The sequence below is a fragment of the Microtus oregoni genome, unplaced genomic scaffold (assembly GCF_018167655.1).
Source record: "Microtus oregoni isolate MIOR12 unplaced genomic scaffold, Mior012 000009F_ref0000495, whole genome shotgun sequence".
Taxonomy (NCBI): domain Eukaryota; kingdom Metazoa; phylum Chordata; class Mammalia; order Rodentia; family Cricetidae; genus Microtus; species Microtus oregoni.
Window position 1 is genome coordinate 13,510,881 of NW_024543068.1, and position 17,232 is coordinate 13,528,112.

The following is a 17,232-nucleotide window of genomic DNA, read 5'->3' on the forward strand; positions in this document are numbered from 1 at the left end:
AGGCTGGTCTCGAACTCACAGAGATCCGCCTGCCTCTGCCTCCCGAGTGCTGGGATTAAAGGCGTGCGCCACCACCGCCCGGCTAAGAATTTTTTTTTTAAAAAAAGAAAATAAATAGAAGGAGAACTCTGGGATGGAGAACGAAGAACAAGAGAGATCAAGGAACAAAAAAAGAATGGGGCGGGGGCAGAGGCTGGAGAGGTGGCTCTGTGGTTAAGAGCACTAACTGCTCTTCCAGAGGTCCTGAGTTCAATTCCCAGCAACCACATGGTGACTCACAACCATCTATAATGAGATCTGGCGCCCTCTTCTGGCCATGCAGGCATGGAGGCTAAAGACTATACATAATAAATAAATAAATCTTAAAAAAAAAAAGAAGAAAGGGCCAGCCACCCAACACCGAATAAGAAGAAAAGAGATAGAGAAAAAGAGAAAAGAAGGTATATGGGATAACTTAAGAAAAACTGGCTAGAAATAAGCCAAACTAAGACCAGGCATTCATAAGAAATAATAAGTCTCCACATATATTATTTATTTATTTATTTTTATTTTTTTGGTTTTTCGAGACAGGGTTTCTCTGTGGCTTTGGAGCCTGTCCTGGCACTAGCTCTTGTAGACCAGGCTGGTCTCGAACTCACAGAGATCCGCCTGCCTCTGCCTCCCGAGTGCTGGGATTAAAGGCGTGCGCCACCACCACCCGGCTTATATTATTTATTTGGGAACTGGGTAGCAGCCCCCCCCCCAAAAGAGCAAAGAGCCAAAAGAGTATTTAAAAAGAACAAAACAAAACTACAGTCCTCTAGCTTCTGTGGGCACAAGCATACACAGACACGTGTGTTTAATAATAATAAATCTGAGGCCAGGTGGTGTCGGCACACGCCTTTAATCCCAACACGCAGGAGGCAGAGGCGAGTGGATCTCTGTGAGTTCAAGGCCAACCTGGTCTATAGGATGAGTTCCAGGACAGCCAGGGATACACAAAGAAACCCTGTCTCAAAAATAATAATAATAATAAAGCTGAACAGGTTTTTATGACTTTCTCTTAACTGCCTATCTTGGGTTATAAGGGCTCATTCATGAACCTTATGTGCTCATATGACAAAGAGTGTGCTTGGATGACCGATAGTGACTGATGGATTACTAAATGCCTGGGGACGAGAGCGCTTGCTCACACACATTCTCTTCCCTGCCTCAGACAGTCTGAAGGCTGACACAACATGGATCCTAGGCTCTCTGTTTCCTTCCCCAGCTGCTCTTTGGCTTCCTGGATTGAATGCTCAGCATCCCCAAGTGTTGTCATGGCACAGAGCTCCTCGTATGAAGGGGATTCTTTTCCCATTGTTTGCCTTGTAAAATTGATGTTCTTGTTGGATGTGTGTGTACAAAACCCTTTTCACTGTTGCCTATATGTGAATTGAGCATCAGAAGAGAATCCCCCAAGTCATCCCAAAACCACTTCTTGAATGAAGATAATAATAGTAACCTTGGCCCAAGAATGGAAGGACACCATCGTTTTGTCTATAAAAATCTAATTTTTATTTTAATAAGAATTTTAATACTTAAGGTTCCCTTTTAATTTATAATATAAAAGAACTTTTTGGATAGGCACTATTTGTAGCTTTTATTTATGGTCATGCGCAAGTGTGTGTGCACGTGTGTGTGTGTGTGAGTGTGTGTGTGTGAGTGTGTGTGTGAGTGTGTGTGAGTGTGTGTGAGTGTGTGTGTGTGTGTGTGAGTGTGTGTGTGTGTGTGTGTGTGTGTAGATAACTTGTTGGTTTTCACCTCCCATGTGGGTCCTGGGTTGTCAGCTTAGCAGCAAGCACCCTTGCCCACTAAGCCATCTCCCCAGCTCAACAGGCATGACTTTTATAAGAAAGTTTTAATTTCTTTGTCGTCTTATGGCACAGAGGCAAGAACTCAGGACACTGTTCATTCTCCCAGATAGATGAGCGCATCCCCATTCTGCCATATCTGCAGTCCTTCAGAGGCACTTACTGTATTACATAAAGAAAAAAACTTATGCTGGGCATAATGGTTCAAGTCTTTAGTTCCAGCACTAGGGAGGCAGAAGCAGGTGGATCTATGGAAGTCCAAGGCCAGCCTGATCTACAAAGCGAGTTCCAGGTCAGCTAGGGCTACACAGACAAACCAAGTCTCCAAAAAAAGCAAAAAAGGAAAGAAAGAAAAAGCTTTAAGGAATTAGAATGTGTCCAGATGAACTAGCTAGAATGGATACTCTGATAGTATATTTAAGACTTTCTCCAAAACCATAAGATAATGGGTAATATTTGAGGAATCACGCCCTAATTCTTACTTACAGGTGTTTGTGGAAGAAAGTCTGGAGTTGCTGCCATGCATCTACCTGGGCCATGGCATGAGGCGTAGGCTCCCCCCCAAAGGTGATATTAGTACCCACCAGGACGTGCATGCCAGCCTTGCACAGAGGGAAGTAAGGGGGCTCAATATAGTGCCCTGCTTCTGGGTAGCAGATGATCTGGGGCTTCTCCTTCCCATGGGCCTGCAAGCGTTTGGAGATCTCATTGGCATAGAACTCACTCTTCCAGTTGTGGTCATCCTGACCCACAAGGAGCAGGAAGGTGGTGTCAGACCTTTCCACAGGGATGAAGCTCTTCGTCTCTACCAAAGGGCTTTGCAGCCCTTCCACAACATCCAAGAAGCCATCTTTGGTTACTTTGACTCGATCTCTCAGAAGAGACACAGGAGGGATAGTCTCATCTTTGTAGTATATGGTGTTCCCAACAGCGGCCACAGAGCCATTGATGAAGACAGCAGCCTTGATGCCCTTCAGGAAGGAGGCCATAGCAAGGCCAAGTTCACCCCCTTTGGAAATCCCAAGAATCCCAATTCCTGGACCTTTTACCTGAGAAAGACACAAATGAAAAATGGAGGCTTAGCCCTGGAATACTGTGAGAGCCAGAAAGCAAAGAGGAAGAAGGCCTGGATTCAGGCTCCATCTCGTTCCATTACAGCCACATTACTCCCTGGGGACATCTATCTGTTCCTTCCCCAAGCGTTCCTGATGTCTTTGTCACCATTCCTGGTGACTGCAAGGACTGTAAAACTCCTGTGATTTTTTTCTCTAACCCAACTCTACCATCCGCTCCCACTTATATAGCCCAAACCTCTCGTCGCTAGCACCAACTGTTAGCGGTTCAGAGACTCTCACTTTCAGGCATTGCATCCTCTGGCTACCATCTTCACTCCCTCCTGCTTAGCCCTTCCAGAAACTCTCCTTTCTGCCTTGCTGAGGCCTTAACAGCCTCAGCATCTCATCTCCACGCTCGCCCACCAGCCCCTCCCCTCCGGAGTCGGCTTCATCTGCACAGTGCTCCCTTGCAAGCGCTTTCCACTCCTTTGTTAGCATGGTCATCGCCTTGACCCAGAGAAGAACCAATCCTTGTGCAATCACTTGCTCACTTCCTCCAGGCCTGAGGCTAGCAAAAATGTACATTCCAGCTGGCTGACCTTTCATTTGACACGAGCACCGATGTGCCGTCAGCCCTGCCACGCATCACTGGTGTTTGGCTTCCCACTACTCCAGAGGACCACCTCACACCCTTGCCTACCTCCTCAGCCTCTTGAGCCCCACATGCCCTGCATTCACCTTTTCATACGGCAGTGAGAAACAGAAGCCATCAGGAGGAACGTCTCATTTCCGCACTCCCCACTCTACCTGTTCCCACGGCTGCTCATGCTCTCAGATGTCCCACAAGGAGCCACCTCTCCTTGTGTTTGGGATGCTGTCCACTATCTTACTCCAGGGTTGGCCTCCCACACTCACTTCCGGCCTCCTCTCCTCCTGACTTCCCTCTGCTGGTCCTCCAGGTCCTCTCTGCTCTGGGCCTCTTCTATGTCCTCACAGCCCTGCACCCTAGGTCATGCTACTTATGACTTTGTTCTCTTTCTGGTTCCCTGCTGAACCTGTGGGAAGATGTCTGTTGTACTTTCCTTTCTTCCAGTCCCTACTCCGCACCTCTGGGCACCATCCCAGCGGCCTCTGGGCTATAAACCAATGGCTTTTGGCTGACCTCTCAGAACAATCTTTTTATCTTCTCTTGCGGCTTCTATAGCAACACCCTTGAAAAGTTCAAACACTGTACTTCAGTGAAGTACTAGGAATTAAGTGATAATGAAGAAAGAAACAGGTCCCAATGTCAGAGAATTAGAAGTTGGTAAAATTGGGCTGGTCAGGTGGTGCGGTGGGGAGAGCACCTGCTGAGGAGCCTGATGACCCCAGTTCACCTCGGGGAACACACATCAAGGTGGAAGGAGAGAACCAACTCCACAGAGTTCCGCTCTGACCTCCACACACTCTTCAACATACACACACATATCATGTCCATAATTTTTAAAAAAGAAATTGGCAAAATCTGCCCTCAAACTTCTCTCTAGATGCAGCCTAGCCTGGCTCCACTTCTCAAAGAGTGCCAAAGCTTCCAGCCACTTCAAGTTCTGATTATAAAATTACAAAACAAGCCAGAATTAGCACCTAGCCTGTGCTGTGCTGAAGCTAGAAAGCTCAGCGCACCCTGGTCTCCTGCTGCTGACTGTCAAGTTCACCCTGTGCTTCCGTCTCTGCTTGCACAAGGGCATGGGGGACATGGGGAAATGGGGCACAGGCAGGAGAGCGCTGCTGAGCGCATCATTTGAATGAGCACTGGCTGGGGAGGCCCTATTTTTCCTTTCCCTTTACTTGTAGCAAACCTACAAATCTCAAGTGGGCTTGGGCTCGTTGTGAAATAGAGAGAGGCCGTCATCAGTTCACTTGTTCTGTGAAATCAAGCATATGATGAGGTATGACAGGGCCCAGTGAAATCTGGGGGAGATCTACCTCAGGGTGACTGAGCAGGTAGTTCACGGCTTCTTCAAAGTACTCTATACGCATGGTTTCCAAGCTCTTGGGGAGGTCATCGTACTTATAATAAGCCAGAGCCAGGACAGCAAAGCCCTTCCCAGCCAGCAGACTTGCTCGATACTCCAGAAGGCCACCTCCAACTCCAAAAAGGTCAACGATCCCAGGATAGGGCCCAGGTTCTGGGGAAGAAAGAGAACTAAGCATTACTGAAGATGTTCACAGTGGCATTAGTAGGTGTTTGTTGCTTAATCTTAGGACAAACATGTTTTCTCCTTATTATCAGGAGGCTGAAGGAACTTCTGTCTCCAAGTATCCAGAGTGGCCCAGGATAATTAAACAGCTTTCTCTCCACCCACATTCCCCTCTATATCTAAGACTCAAATCCATAGACTTTTACAAAGAACATTAAAAATACACTAGGCCAGGGTAGAGTGCTATCTAGCATGTATGACATACTAAATGTGATTATACACACACACATACACCACATGTTGTAGAATATTTAAGATGTGTTACATTCATTTATGCTGTGGGACATTTGTTTAATGATGCAAAGATGTGTTGCATTTTTTAATGTTGCATTTGTTTAACTCTGTGAAGCTGTGTCACTTTGCCTGCCGAAAACACCTGATTGGTCTAATAAAGCGCTGAATGGCCAATAGCTAGGCAGGAGAGGGATACAGGAGCTGTCATGCAGAGAGTAAATGGGAGGAGAAATCGGGGAAGAGGGGATCAAGGAGTGAGAAAGGAAGCGGCTAGGCACCCAGCCAAACACGGAATAAGAAGGAAGGGAAAGATATACAGAAGTAGAGAAACGTAAAGCCCAGACGCAAAAAGGTAGAAGGCTTAATTTAAGAAAAGCTGGCATGAAACAAGCCAAGCTAAGGTCAGGCATTCATAAGAAAGAATAAGCCTCTCAAGTCCAAATGGATCAAAGACCTCAACATAAAGCCAGACACATTGAACCTTATAGAAGAGAAAGTGGGAAGTACACTTGAACTCATTGGCACAGGGAACCATTTCCTAAATATAACCCCAGCAGCATAGACACTGAGAGAAACAATAAATGGGACCTCCTGAAACTGAAAAGCTTCTGTAAAACAAAGGACACGGTCAACAAGACAAAACAACAGCCTAAAGAATGGGAAAAGATCTTCACTAACCCCACATCAGACAGAGGTCTGATCTCCAAAATATATAAAGAACTCAAGAAATTGGTCACCAAAAGATCACATAATCCAATAAAAAAAAAATGGAGGGTTGGAGAGATGGCTCAGAGGTTAAGAGCACTGTCTGCTCTTCCAGAGGTCCTGAGTTCAATTCCCAGCAACCACATGGTGGCTCACAACCATCTGAAAAGAGATCTGGCGCCCTCCTCTGGCGTGTGGGTATGAGGCCGAAAGTTGTATACGTAATAAATAAATCTTTAAAAAAAAAAAATGGAGTACAGACCTAAACAGAGAACTCTCAACAGAGGAAGCTAAAATGGCTGAAAGACACTTAAGGAAATGTTCAACATCCTTAGTCATCAGACAAATGTCCATCTTACATCTGTAAAGAATGGCCAAGATCAAAAACACTGATGAAAACTTATGCTGGAGAGGTTGTGGGGAAAAGAGAACACTTTTGCATCGCTGGTGGGAATGCAAGCTGGTATAACCCCTTTGGATGTCAGTGTGGCGATTTCTCAGAAAATTAGGAAACAACCTTTATCAAGACCCAGTAATACCACTTTTGGATATATATATATATATATATATATATATATATATATATATCTCCAAAGGATGCTCAATCGTGCCACAAGGACATGTGCTCAACTATGTTCACAGCAGCTTTGTCATAGCCAGAACCTGGAAACAACCTAAATGCCCCTCGATCGAAGAATGGATAAGAAAAAATGTGGTACATTTACAACAGAAAATGAAGTACTACACAGCAGAAAAAGTAACGACAGCTTGAATTTTGCAGAAAAATGGATGGCACTATAAAACATTATTTTGAGTGAGGTAACCCAGACACAGAAAGACAATTATCACATGTACTCACTCATAGGTGGTTTTTAAACATAAAGCAAAGAAAGACAGCCTAAAAACCACAATCCCAGAGAATTTAGACAACAATGCAGACACGAAGAGAGACTTACATGGATCTAATCTACATGGGAAGTACAAAGTATAAAAAGACAAGATCTCCTGAGTAAATTGGGAGCATGCGGACCTAGGGGGAGGATTGAAGAGGGGAGGGGAGAGGCATGGAGGGGAGCAGAGAAAAGTGTAGAGCTCAATAAATATCAATAAAATAAATAAGCTTCTGTGTGTATTTATTTGGGAGCTGGATAGTGGGCCCCTAAAAGAGCCAAAGAGTAAAAACAACCGACCACACACACACACACACACCACACCACTATCCTCTCTGATCAGAAATTGCTAAGTACCACCTGTCAGTCAGGATGTGCAGCAACCAGAACCATCATGTGATGCTGGTGGAATGCAAAATAATGTAGCCTATAGAATGTAGTGGGCGGTGGTGGCACACACCTTTAACCCCAGCACTCTGAAGGCAGAGGCAGGAGGATACCTGTGAGTTGGAAGCTGGCCTGGTCTATACAGAGCAAGTTCCAGAACAGCCAACACTACATAGATTAAACCCTATCTTGAAAAAAAAAACCTATTTTTTAAAAACATTTTTATAAAGAGGCTTGTCTTCCACTCGGGAATAGATGAGTACTGAAATGACAAAAGCCCTCTGTGTGCGCTTCTCCGGAACTACTCACAAGAGTCATTTAAAGACTTTGCTGATCTTGCCTGCTTTGCCAGCATGCCTAGCATGCCCCAGTATTGCTATGTAACCAGACATGGCCCAGAGCTTCTGTATATCCCGCCACAACCTATGAGCGCTGGGATGGCAACCCTGTACACACACCTTTTATATGTCCAGTTTATGGCTGTGCTGGGGATCAAACCCAGGGCCACTCGAAGGCTAAGCAAGCACTCTACCAACAGAGCCACGCCCTGTAAAGTTTATCTCAGTGGCACGATATTAAATGGCCTCTCCTGGGAGTTGATTGATTCATCCACCACTGCTTTGGAGTCCTGTTGATTCTCCAGCTTGGTTTGCTAGGACTTCCACATACAGCTAAAAACCAGTACAATTTTTAAATATTGAAAAATTGGGCTGAGTAGCAGAGTGCTTGCTTAGTTTGATTTCCCAAACCACCACAAGGAAAAACAGAAAAAATTCTGAAATGAATCGTGGGTAGATGGAGGTAACACTAAGGACTTCATTATTAAGAGTGTCTCCCCTTTTGATGCCCTTTAACTTAGCTGCGGAATAAAGGACCAGCTTCCGGGAAACAGCAGCATCAAAACAGGCCCCTTCCAGCTGGGTCCAGTCTCCTTCCCTGTGAGTCCTAAGTCATGGGGAGCTACCTTTTTCTTCACTTAAAACCACAGAGGAACTCTGAGCTAGGGAAGGTGGAGAGTTGCTCACCTGGAGGCAGGAAGAGCGTGGCGCGCACACGGCCCTCGCGCACGGGCACGCGCCGCACCCCGGGAGCCATGAAATGACGCTCGTGCACCGCCCGCGCCAGCAGCTGCCCGCCGTCGGGCTCGTGGCCGTCCAGCACCTCCAGCTCCACCACGAAGGGCGTCTGCACGTCGCGCTTGATCAGACGCCAGAGCGGTCGATCGGGCTCCATGGCCCAGAGCAGCCCCATGGGCTCGAGCCCCGCGAAGCTGCCGCCCAGCGCGGGCGCGCGCGCCAGGTCCAGCTCGCCGTGGGGGTCGGCGCGGTAGCGCGCGTGGGCGCGGAAGAGCGCGCCTTTCTCGTCGCGCAGGGCGGCGCGCAGCGTGACGGGCTGCTCGGGGGCCAGGCCGCGCACGGAGATGCTCAGCGGCTCGTCCCAGCAGCTGCGGCCCGCGGGCTCCAGGCTCAGCGTCGCGTTTGTCCGCTCAGGAGCCCAAGTGCTCCAGCCACCGGGACCAAACGGCAGGGGCCCTAACAGCTGCGCCCTGCTCTTGCAGCCCCATTGACACAACCTGCTTGTTCGCAGGACAGCGAGAAGAGAGGTCACCATTTTGCTTCTTCACTTCAGCCCTCAGTTTCTTGGGGTGAGTTAGAGATCCTCTAGCGGCCGGCTCCCTGCCTGCAGTGTAAGCGTCCACTGGGCTGAGCTGTGGGGCTCGGGGAGTTGGAAAACTCAGAGCCAGCAAAGCAACAAAGTAGAGACAGACTTTGACTAAGCGTCTGTGCTTAAGACTTTGTTATATCCGGAACCCCCTTCCTAGTACTCTTTTCAGGTGCTCTTTGCCCCATGAAGAGTGGGCTGGACTGCGGCTCGCTCTTCAAAGTCCTCTCACCCAATGATACCTCTAGTCGCCAAATTCCTAAGGTTGCAGACTCCAGAGTGTAGGATTACAATTGTTTCATCACATTGTGGAGTAACGGACACTTGTTACTAATCTTAGGACTGTTCTTTCAAACATGTGCACCCTGGTGTCTGCACGTGCTTAGCCTACATGTAAGTCCCACGTCCAACGGACTTCATGCCTCATGACCCTTTACCTGGATTCCAGACATGTGTAATAATAGCCGAATGACGTCATGGTTAGTCCTTTCTACACTGTGCTCATGTTGGCCCTCAAGGCAAACATTGCCTACTCATCGTGGACTTTCCACGCTCCCCAACTGTTTCATAAGCTATCATGGTCTTGGACCTTAATAACAAGGATAATTGCCCATTTTTGTTATTAGAGAAACCTGAAACTGTCTAAGACGCACTTGTCCCTGCTCCCAAGAAGACGGTTGTGTTAGTTTTTGTCCACTTGACCAAACTAGAAACACCTTGGAGCAGAGAACCTCAGTTGAGGAATTGCGTCTATCACATTGGCCTACATGACGCTGATGATTGATGTGGGAGGGAGGGGCCCAGGCTACTGGGGTCAATTCCTCCCTGGGCAGATTGTACTGGGTTTTATAAGAAAGCTGGCTGGAGAGTGGACCATTAGCTCAGTGATTAAGAGCACCAGCTGTTCTTCTAAAGGACCTGGGTTCGATTCCCACACCCATATGGCAGCTCCAGAGGATCTGAGACATACACAAGCAGGCAAAACATCCATACACATAAAGCAAAATAAAAATTTAAAAAAGAAATAAAGGAAGTTGGCTGCGTATGAGCAGAAGGAAAAAAAGGCAGAGTTCCTCGGTGGTTCCTGCTGGGGGGAGGGAGGGAGATCCTGACTTCCGGGAAGACGGACTGTAATCCAGAAGTGAACACCAAATAAACCCTTTCCTCCTCTAGTTGGTTTTGCTCAGAGATTTATCACAGTTATAGAAAAGGAGCCCAGGACAACTGCTCAAGCACTTTTCCAGGCAATTTTTTTTTTTTATTTTTTTTACCTAGTTTCCAATGATCTCACACTGCGCTGAGATCCGGAGTCACCGAACTCTAACCTGCCTGGCAATTTGGAAAATGCCAAGAGTTACTTATCCAGGTGTTCTGTGGTGGCTGGTTCTCAGCAGGATGTAAGAGCCCCTGGAGTGCGGGGTCAGGGAGAGGGGCATATAGGAAGCTTTAAAGACTTAAGAGGTTTTTTTTTTGGTGTTTTGGTTATTTTGCAATGAGTAAGTAGGAAATCCAGTAAGCTGCCAACCAACAACTATGGAACAGTTCTTCAAAGCTCAGTTCACAAAGGAGATTTGATGAGTAGTTGAAGATACCCCAACCAAGCCCACTGCTTCTGTGAATGGGTTCTGAAGATTTGTTGCCAGGAGACCACTATAAGCAGCTAAGCAGCTTTGGAACCTAAGGAACCAAGGAAGGTTTATGACACAGAACCTCGCTTCTCTTTAAGTCTGGACTGTGGGACACTATGCCACTTGGAAGGTAATTTCAACTCACTACAGCTTTAGCAGGATCTGATATAGCACAAATTCTAATTGTTCTTAACAGTAAAAACTCAGAGTCAGATATAGGAGTTAATGTTGAAGATCAGAGCAGAGAGGCCAGTCACTAGGGAGTTCTCATCTACCAATGTTCAGGCCAAAGGGGTGACACTGTCTCTACAAATCCTCAGAATGCATTCCCAGACTGCAGACAGCAGACAGCATCTGACCTCGTCTCCTCCGTCTTACATTCCTCTCCTCCTGCTACCCTGCCCCCAGCCATATCCCTTCCTATCTCCACCTCCCTAATGCTGAGATTAAAGGTGTGTGAGGCCCAAGTACTAAGATTAAAGGTGTGAGCCATCACCTCCTGGCTGTTTCTGTTTGAGACTGTCTAGTGTACCTCAGGATGGCCTTGAACTCACAGAGGTCTCTCTGCCCCCCAAGTGCTGGGTTTAAAGGTGTGCCACCACTGCCTGGCCTCTATGGCTAACTAGTGACTTAGCTCTGTGTTCTGATCTTCAGGCAAGCTATATTTGTTAGATCACAAAACAAAATATCACTACGATCTTCATCAGTGTCAGCTGCATGGAGAGAGGGCAGACTGAGGTTCCTAAGAAAAATGAAGCTGTGTAAAAGGCTCAGCATGCAGACAGCAGCTGGACCTTCAATCTTAGTCAGGTCTCATCTTGAAGTGGCTGGGGTTTGGACTCTAAGGTGAAGGCACTACAGCAGACTGGTTTTTGTTGTTGTTATTGCTTTAGGGTTCTAGGTTTTGTTTGTTTGTTTTGTGTTTTGCTTTGTTGTTGTTCTTTTGGTTTTTTGGGGGAGGGTTTTGTTGTTGTTTGGTTGGTTTTGTTTTGCTTTTACAGACAGGTTTCTCTCTGTAGACCAGGCTGACTTTAAACTCACAGAGATCTGCCTGCCTCTTCCTCCTGAATGCTGGGAGACTGTCTTTATGGCATTATAAACGAAACGGACGGCTTTCATCTCTAAGGAGTAAAAGAGGTCATTTATTCTGGAGTCAAATATTAGTGACCATTGTTATTATTAAAAAAATAGGCCGGGCGATGGTGGCGCACGCCTTTAATCCCAGCACTCGGGAGGCGGAGAGGCAGGCGGATCTCTGTGAGTTCGAGACCAGCCTGGTCTACATGAGCTAGTTCCAGGACAGGCTCCAAAACCACAGAGAAACACTGTCTCGAAAAAAACAAAACAAAACAAAAAAATATATATATATATGGGGGGTTTCCAGCGGTAGCGGGAAGCCATGCGGTGGAACCCCCAATGCAGCGGGCGCATGTGAGCAGACCCATGGAGCCATAAAAGCAGCTGCTAGCCCCGAAGAGACGGTTGTCGGTCCCTGGGGCGGGCTAGCGGAGTTGCCCTGAGAAAAGCGGCTACAGCTTCCCACCAGCGGGAGGGCACGACCCGCGCTGGCGGTGGCAGCGGTAATAGACATACAAACACAGGAAATAGCCATAAACATTTATTAAAAAAGAGGGAAAGAAAAGAAGGGAGAGAGAGAGAGAGAGAAGAAGAAAGAGAAGGAGAGAAGGAGGGAGAGAGAGAGGAGGAGAGAGGCAAAGCCCGGTGTGTACACCGGGAGAGAACACAGGGAGAGAGAGCGATGGCGGGTGAGGTCAAAGGTTAAAAAGGAGTGGGCATGGCTAGGGCAGGGACCAAAAGAATAACAACCACAGTCTTGGAAATTAGGTTTCTCCAGATACTGTGTTCCAATAAGGTAGCGATTTCGTGATGGTTTTGTGGGGAAAAAAGGTCATAAATCCAGACACTTTTCAATTATATTGGTGTAAACATAAGTGGGTCTGATGACACTCAGCCTTTAGGTTGGTGAAAGCTAGTGGTCTGCTAAATTAATACATCACACAAGGTTTCACCCAGCAGTCACAGGATGTGAACTTAGATAGAAAGGTGGGAAAGGACTGGCTGTTTAGGGAGCTGAAGGTAGCTCCAGGTAAACTGTAATTAGGCTCCGGCTGGCAACACCCCAGACTCTCCACAGTCTTTGAAGTTCTAAGCAGTTTCTCCACCTTGTAGAAGGCTCAGTGGCCCCTGGGGCTTCTTTCCAGGAGCTTTTGTTCAAGCCCTGAGTGTATTCCCTGGAGGCAGCTGTGAATCTGGGTGAGAGGTGTAAGTCAGAGGTTCAGAAGGGAGGCGGGGAGGACACTTTGCAAATGTGGGTGCTCTTGTATTTGGGGCAGAGATGGTCAGAATTAAGACTTCATCTTGATGGATTTTTTCCTGCCACGTATATGAAATGGCCTTCTTAGTCTCTTTGATTACTTTAGTTTGAAGTCTGCTTTGTTGGATATCACACTAGCTTATTTTTTAGGTCCATCTGCTTGGAAAATCTTTTCCCAACCCATGACTCTAAGTTAAGGTCTGTCTCTGAAGTTGAGGTGTGTTTTTGTATGCAGCAGGATAGATTCTGTATCCAATCTGTTAGCCTGTGTCTTTTTATAGGCAAATTAAGTCCATTGATAGTAATGACTAGTGATTTCAGTTAAGTTGGGAGCATAGCCCCCAGCTCCTGGCATCCATCCCAGCCTCCCTGGCCTGGGAGTTGCTTTGGTCCAGACTCCAAATCCCAGCATGCCTGGTCCTGACCTCTCCCTGGGGAGGGTCAGGACCACTCCCACAGAGTATTTAAGTGGGCTCCCAGAGGAGAAACACGTGGTTTTCCAGTCTACACGTGCTCTCTGCTTTCTTGTCTCCCCGCCGTGCGCTCAGCCACCCGAGAGCATCATGCTTAATAAAACGATGGGCATTTTGATTTGGTTTGATGTGGCCTAATTGGATTTCTTTTGCCGGCGGAGCTGTCCCTTTTTATTATTTTTTACTTAACAATTTCTAGTTCCTGATACTTTTGTTGTTGGTGGTGGTGGTATTATGTGTATGCATTTCCTTTCTTTGGAATCAGTTGGTGTGGGATTATCTATCGTCTGTGCTTTTGTTGGTGTAACTAACTTCCTTGGTTTGGAGTTTTCCTCCTAGCACTTTCTGTAGGGCTGGATTTATGGACAAGTATTGTTTAAATCTGTTTTGTCTTGTTATCTCCTCCTATGGTGATTGAAAGCTTTGCTGGGTATAGTAGTCTGGGCTGGCATCCATAGTCTCTTAGTGTCTGCATAACACCTGTCCAGAACCTTTTTCTTTCATGTTTCCATTGAGAAGTCAGGTATAATTCTGATAGGTTTGCCTTTATATGTTACTTGTTTTATGATTTTTGTTGTCAGCAGGTCCCAAGCAGCTGGCAGTGGGGCGGGCTGGTCCTGGAGACAGTGAGGTTCCCTGACCAGGAGAGCCGCACAGACCCAGCCATGCGGCGAGTGGCTGGGCAGGTGACAGTGAGTTCCCGGAAGGCACAGGTTCCCAGCAGCGAGCAGGTGGGGGGGCAAGCGGGTGGGAGACACGTGGACAGACACATTGTACAGGCTGATCTTCAGCTTCCGGCCTGAACTCGCTCTCTTTTCCATCTTCCTCTTGGAGAGGCAGCTTCGCTTCTGCCTCTCCCCACTTTTCCGCCCCCCTTTCTCTCTCTCTGCCCTCTTCTCCTTCTCCCCCCTCCTCTAAGTAATAAATATTCAATTCTATTCTATATGATGTATCTGCTCACAGGCATCCTGAAGCTGTGAGAGGGAAGAGGGGCAAGGTCATAGCACAACTTGGCTTCTTATCATCTCTGTCCAATAAAGGGAAGAAAGAAAGGATGGAGACAGACAGACAGATGACAGAGAGACAGACAGATACCCAGACACACACACACACAGACAGAGAGAGAGATGGCAGACATACATGTACACATACACAAAGATACAAAGACAGACAGACAGATGACAGACAATAGACAAAGTGAGTATGAAGCCTGGAGCTTTAGAAATGGACTTACCATGTGTCTCCTTCCTTCTCAGTCAGCCATCATATCAGATAATAACTATTCTTTGAGAATGCATGACAATATGGTGTTCTTTGTGATTACACTGTTATAAAATTCCTTAGGACACAGGTTTAATGGCATTTCTGGGAACACCCTCAGTAACTACATGAATGGGAGGGAAACCTACCCTCATCCTGTTTTTGAAGTTGGTGAGATAGCTCAGTGTGTTAAAGGTGCTGTTCTCCAAGGTTGATGACCTTGGGTCCCACATTACCCAACTTAACCTCTACAAGTAAAAACTTTGACATATGTATCTCCCCCAATAAAATAAATTATATAACTGTAATAAAAATAAAATAAAATGCTCAGGGCCAAAATACTTCCTGACATAGAAGTAAGAGCCACACTAATGTGTAAGACTATAAAGAACACTAATATCAGTCTCACCCACCCAACAGTTAATTTTCAACCAGCCAGAGCAGGCACTGTTTCAGGGGAATTATCTCCTTGTGACCAGCCTTTACCTTTGCCCTAATTTTTCTAGTCCAACTATTTAATATTAAATGCCCTTGTGGTCATATTGGCCTTGTGGCTGTGAAGAAATGAAACAAACTAATGCTTTCAGAACAATAAAGTCCCAGAGGGACATACAAATAATCCTATTTGACTAGTCAATTCTGGCCTGTAAGCAAATGTTCTAGATAAAATGACCCTGATAAAAAGAAACCTCCCAGGGTCAAGTCTCATTCCTAGAAGACATTGCCTGGGGTCAGAAAGCACAGTGTGGAGCAAAGGGACAGCCAACAGCCTGCTGGCCCCTTGAGGCAATTCAGGAACAACAGGAGTTGGTAGAGCCAAAGAAGGGCTTGGCCCTGGGAATTGCTGAACCTGCTGCTGAATGTTGGGAAAGGAGGTTGGTCCAAGGCCAGGATGGCATAGTGCTACCTGATTTACAAGTCTGACAAAGAAAGAGTTTGGGAAGGGGGGGAGGAATTGAGCTGAACCTGAAAGAGTAGGTCAAGTTATGTCAAGTACAGATCAAGTACCATTTCATGTAGAGGACATGGGAGGAAGCTGCACTGTGGGGAGGGAAGAAGGGATGCTCAGAGAATAGCTGGGGATCCAGCCAGCTTATGCAGGATAAAGGCATTCCCCAATCGTTGCTCCCTGAAGAGTGGGGTCTAGCCTGGAAGTTCTGAGCTCACTCTGTACCCAACCCGCACCTCCTAGTAGCTGGGACAATACCAGGTGTACACTGCTGTACCCTGCTGGAAGCCACTTGTTGGTTCCTGGCTACTCAGCCCCAAAATAACCACACGGAAACTGTATTAATTAAATCACTGCTTGGCCCATTAGCTCTAGCTTCTTACTGGATAACTCTTACATATTAATTTAACCCATTTCTATTAATCTGTGCATTGACACAGGGCAGTGGCTTACCAGCAAAGTTTCGGCACCTATCTCCAGCCGGACTACATGGCTTCTCTCCGACTCTGCCTCCTTTCTCTCAGCATTCAGTTTAGTTTTCCCCACCTACCTAAGTTCTGCCCTATCAACAGGCCAAGGCAGTTTCTTTATTCATCAACGGGATTCACAGCATACAGAGGGGTATCCCACCTCAGTACCCAGCTGCTTACAAGTGCTGTGGGACAATGACCTGTACCCTGTAACTTGTATTTTAAATAAATGTTGATTGGCCAGTAGCCAGGCAGGAAGTATAGTTGGGACAACCAGGCAGAAATTAGAGGCAGAGCAATGAGAATACTGGGAAGAGGGAAGTTTCAGTCTGCAGGGTAAGCAACATGTAACTGCCTTGCCAAAAAAGGTATCAAGTCATGTGGCTAACACAGACAAGAATTATGGGCTAATATAAGTTATAAGAATTAAGAAACCTGGGGCTGGAGAGATGGCTCAGCGGTTAAGAGCATTGCCTGCTCTTCCAAAGGTCCTGAGTTCAATTCCCAGCAACCACATGGTGGCTCACAACCATCTGTAATGAGGTCTGGTGCCCTCTTCTGGACGACAGGCATACATGCAGACAGAATATTGTATACATAATAAATAAATGTTAAAAAAAAAACTTTAAAAAAAAAAAAAAAGAATTAAGAAACCTGAGCTACTAGGCCAACCAGTTTATGATTAATGTAGACCTCTGTGTGTTTATTTGAGACTAACTGGCTGTGGAACCTGGTGGGACAGAAACCTCAGTCAACAAAGAAATGGAAACACTTGAATAAAAATAAAAATGGAGAAGAGGCTGAAAAGATGGCTCAGCAGTTAGGAGCACTGGCTGCTCTTCCAGAGGTCCTGAGTTCAATTCCAAGCACCTACATGGTGGCTCACACCATCTGTAGTGAGATCCAGCGCCTTCTTCTGTCCTGCAGGCATATATGTGGACAGAGCACTATATACATAATAAAGAAACAAATAAATAAATCTTTTTAAAAAATGGAAATGGAGAGGGAGGGGGAGGGGAGTAGGGAATGCGGGAGGGGGAGGGAAATGGGAGGTGGGGAGGAGATAGAAATTTAAAAAAAAAGAAAAAAAAATGGAAATGGGTTGAAAAACC

The 17,232-nt window shown here is 46.5% G+C and overlaps 2 protein-coding genes across 2 annotated transcripts in view; one reads left to right on the forward strand and one right to left on the reverse strand.

The window, feature by feature from the left end:
• Positions 1 to 709: 709 nt before the first annotated feature.
• LOC121452398 (acyl-coenzyme A thioesterase 1) lies at positions 710 to 9,257 on the reverse strand. Its single transcript, XM_041658527.1, has 3 exons — positions 8,369 to 9,257; positions 4,853 to 5,055; positions 710 to 2,881 (listed from the first exon to the last, which is right to left on the reverse strand). Exons 1-3 carry the CDS (start codon positions 8,952 to 8,954, stop codon positions 2,315 to 2,317), a joined length of 1,356 nt encoding a protein of 451 aa, XP_041514461.1. The 5' UTR covers positions 8,955 to 9,257; the 3' UTR covers positions 710 to 2,314.
• Positions 9,258 to 10,055: 798 nt separating this feature from the next.
• The window catches only part of Heatr4 (HEAT repeat containing 4), a 37,408-nt gene continuing 30,231 nt past the window's right edge, over positions 10,056 to 17,232 (forward strand). The window contains exon 1 of the mRNA XM_041658219.1: positions 10,056 to 10,763. The gene's annotated coding sequence lies outside the window, so the exon portion shown is untranslated. The remainder of the gene's footprint in view (positions 10,764 to 17,232) is intronic.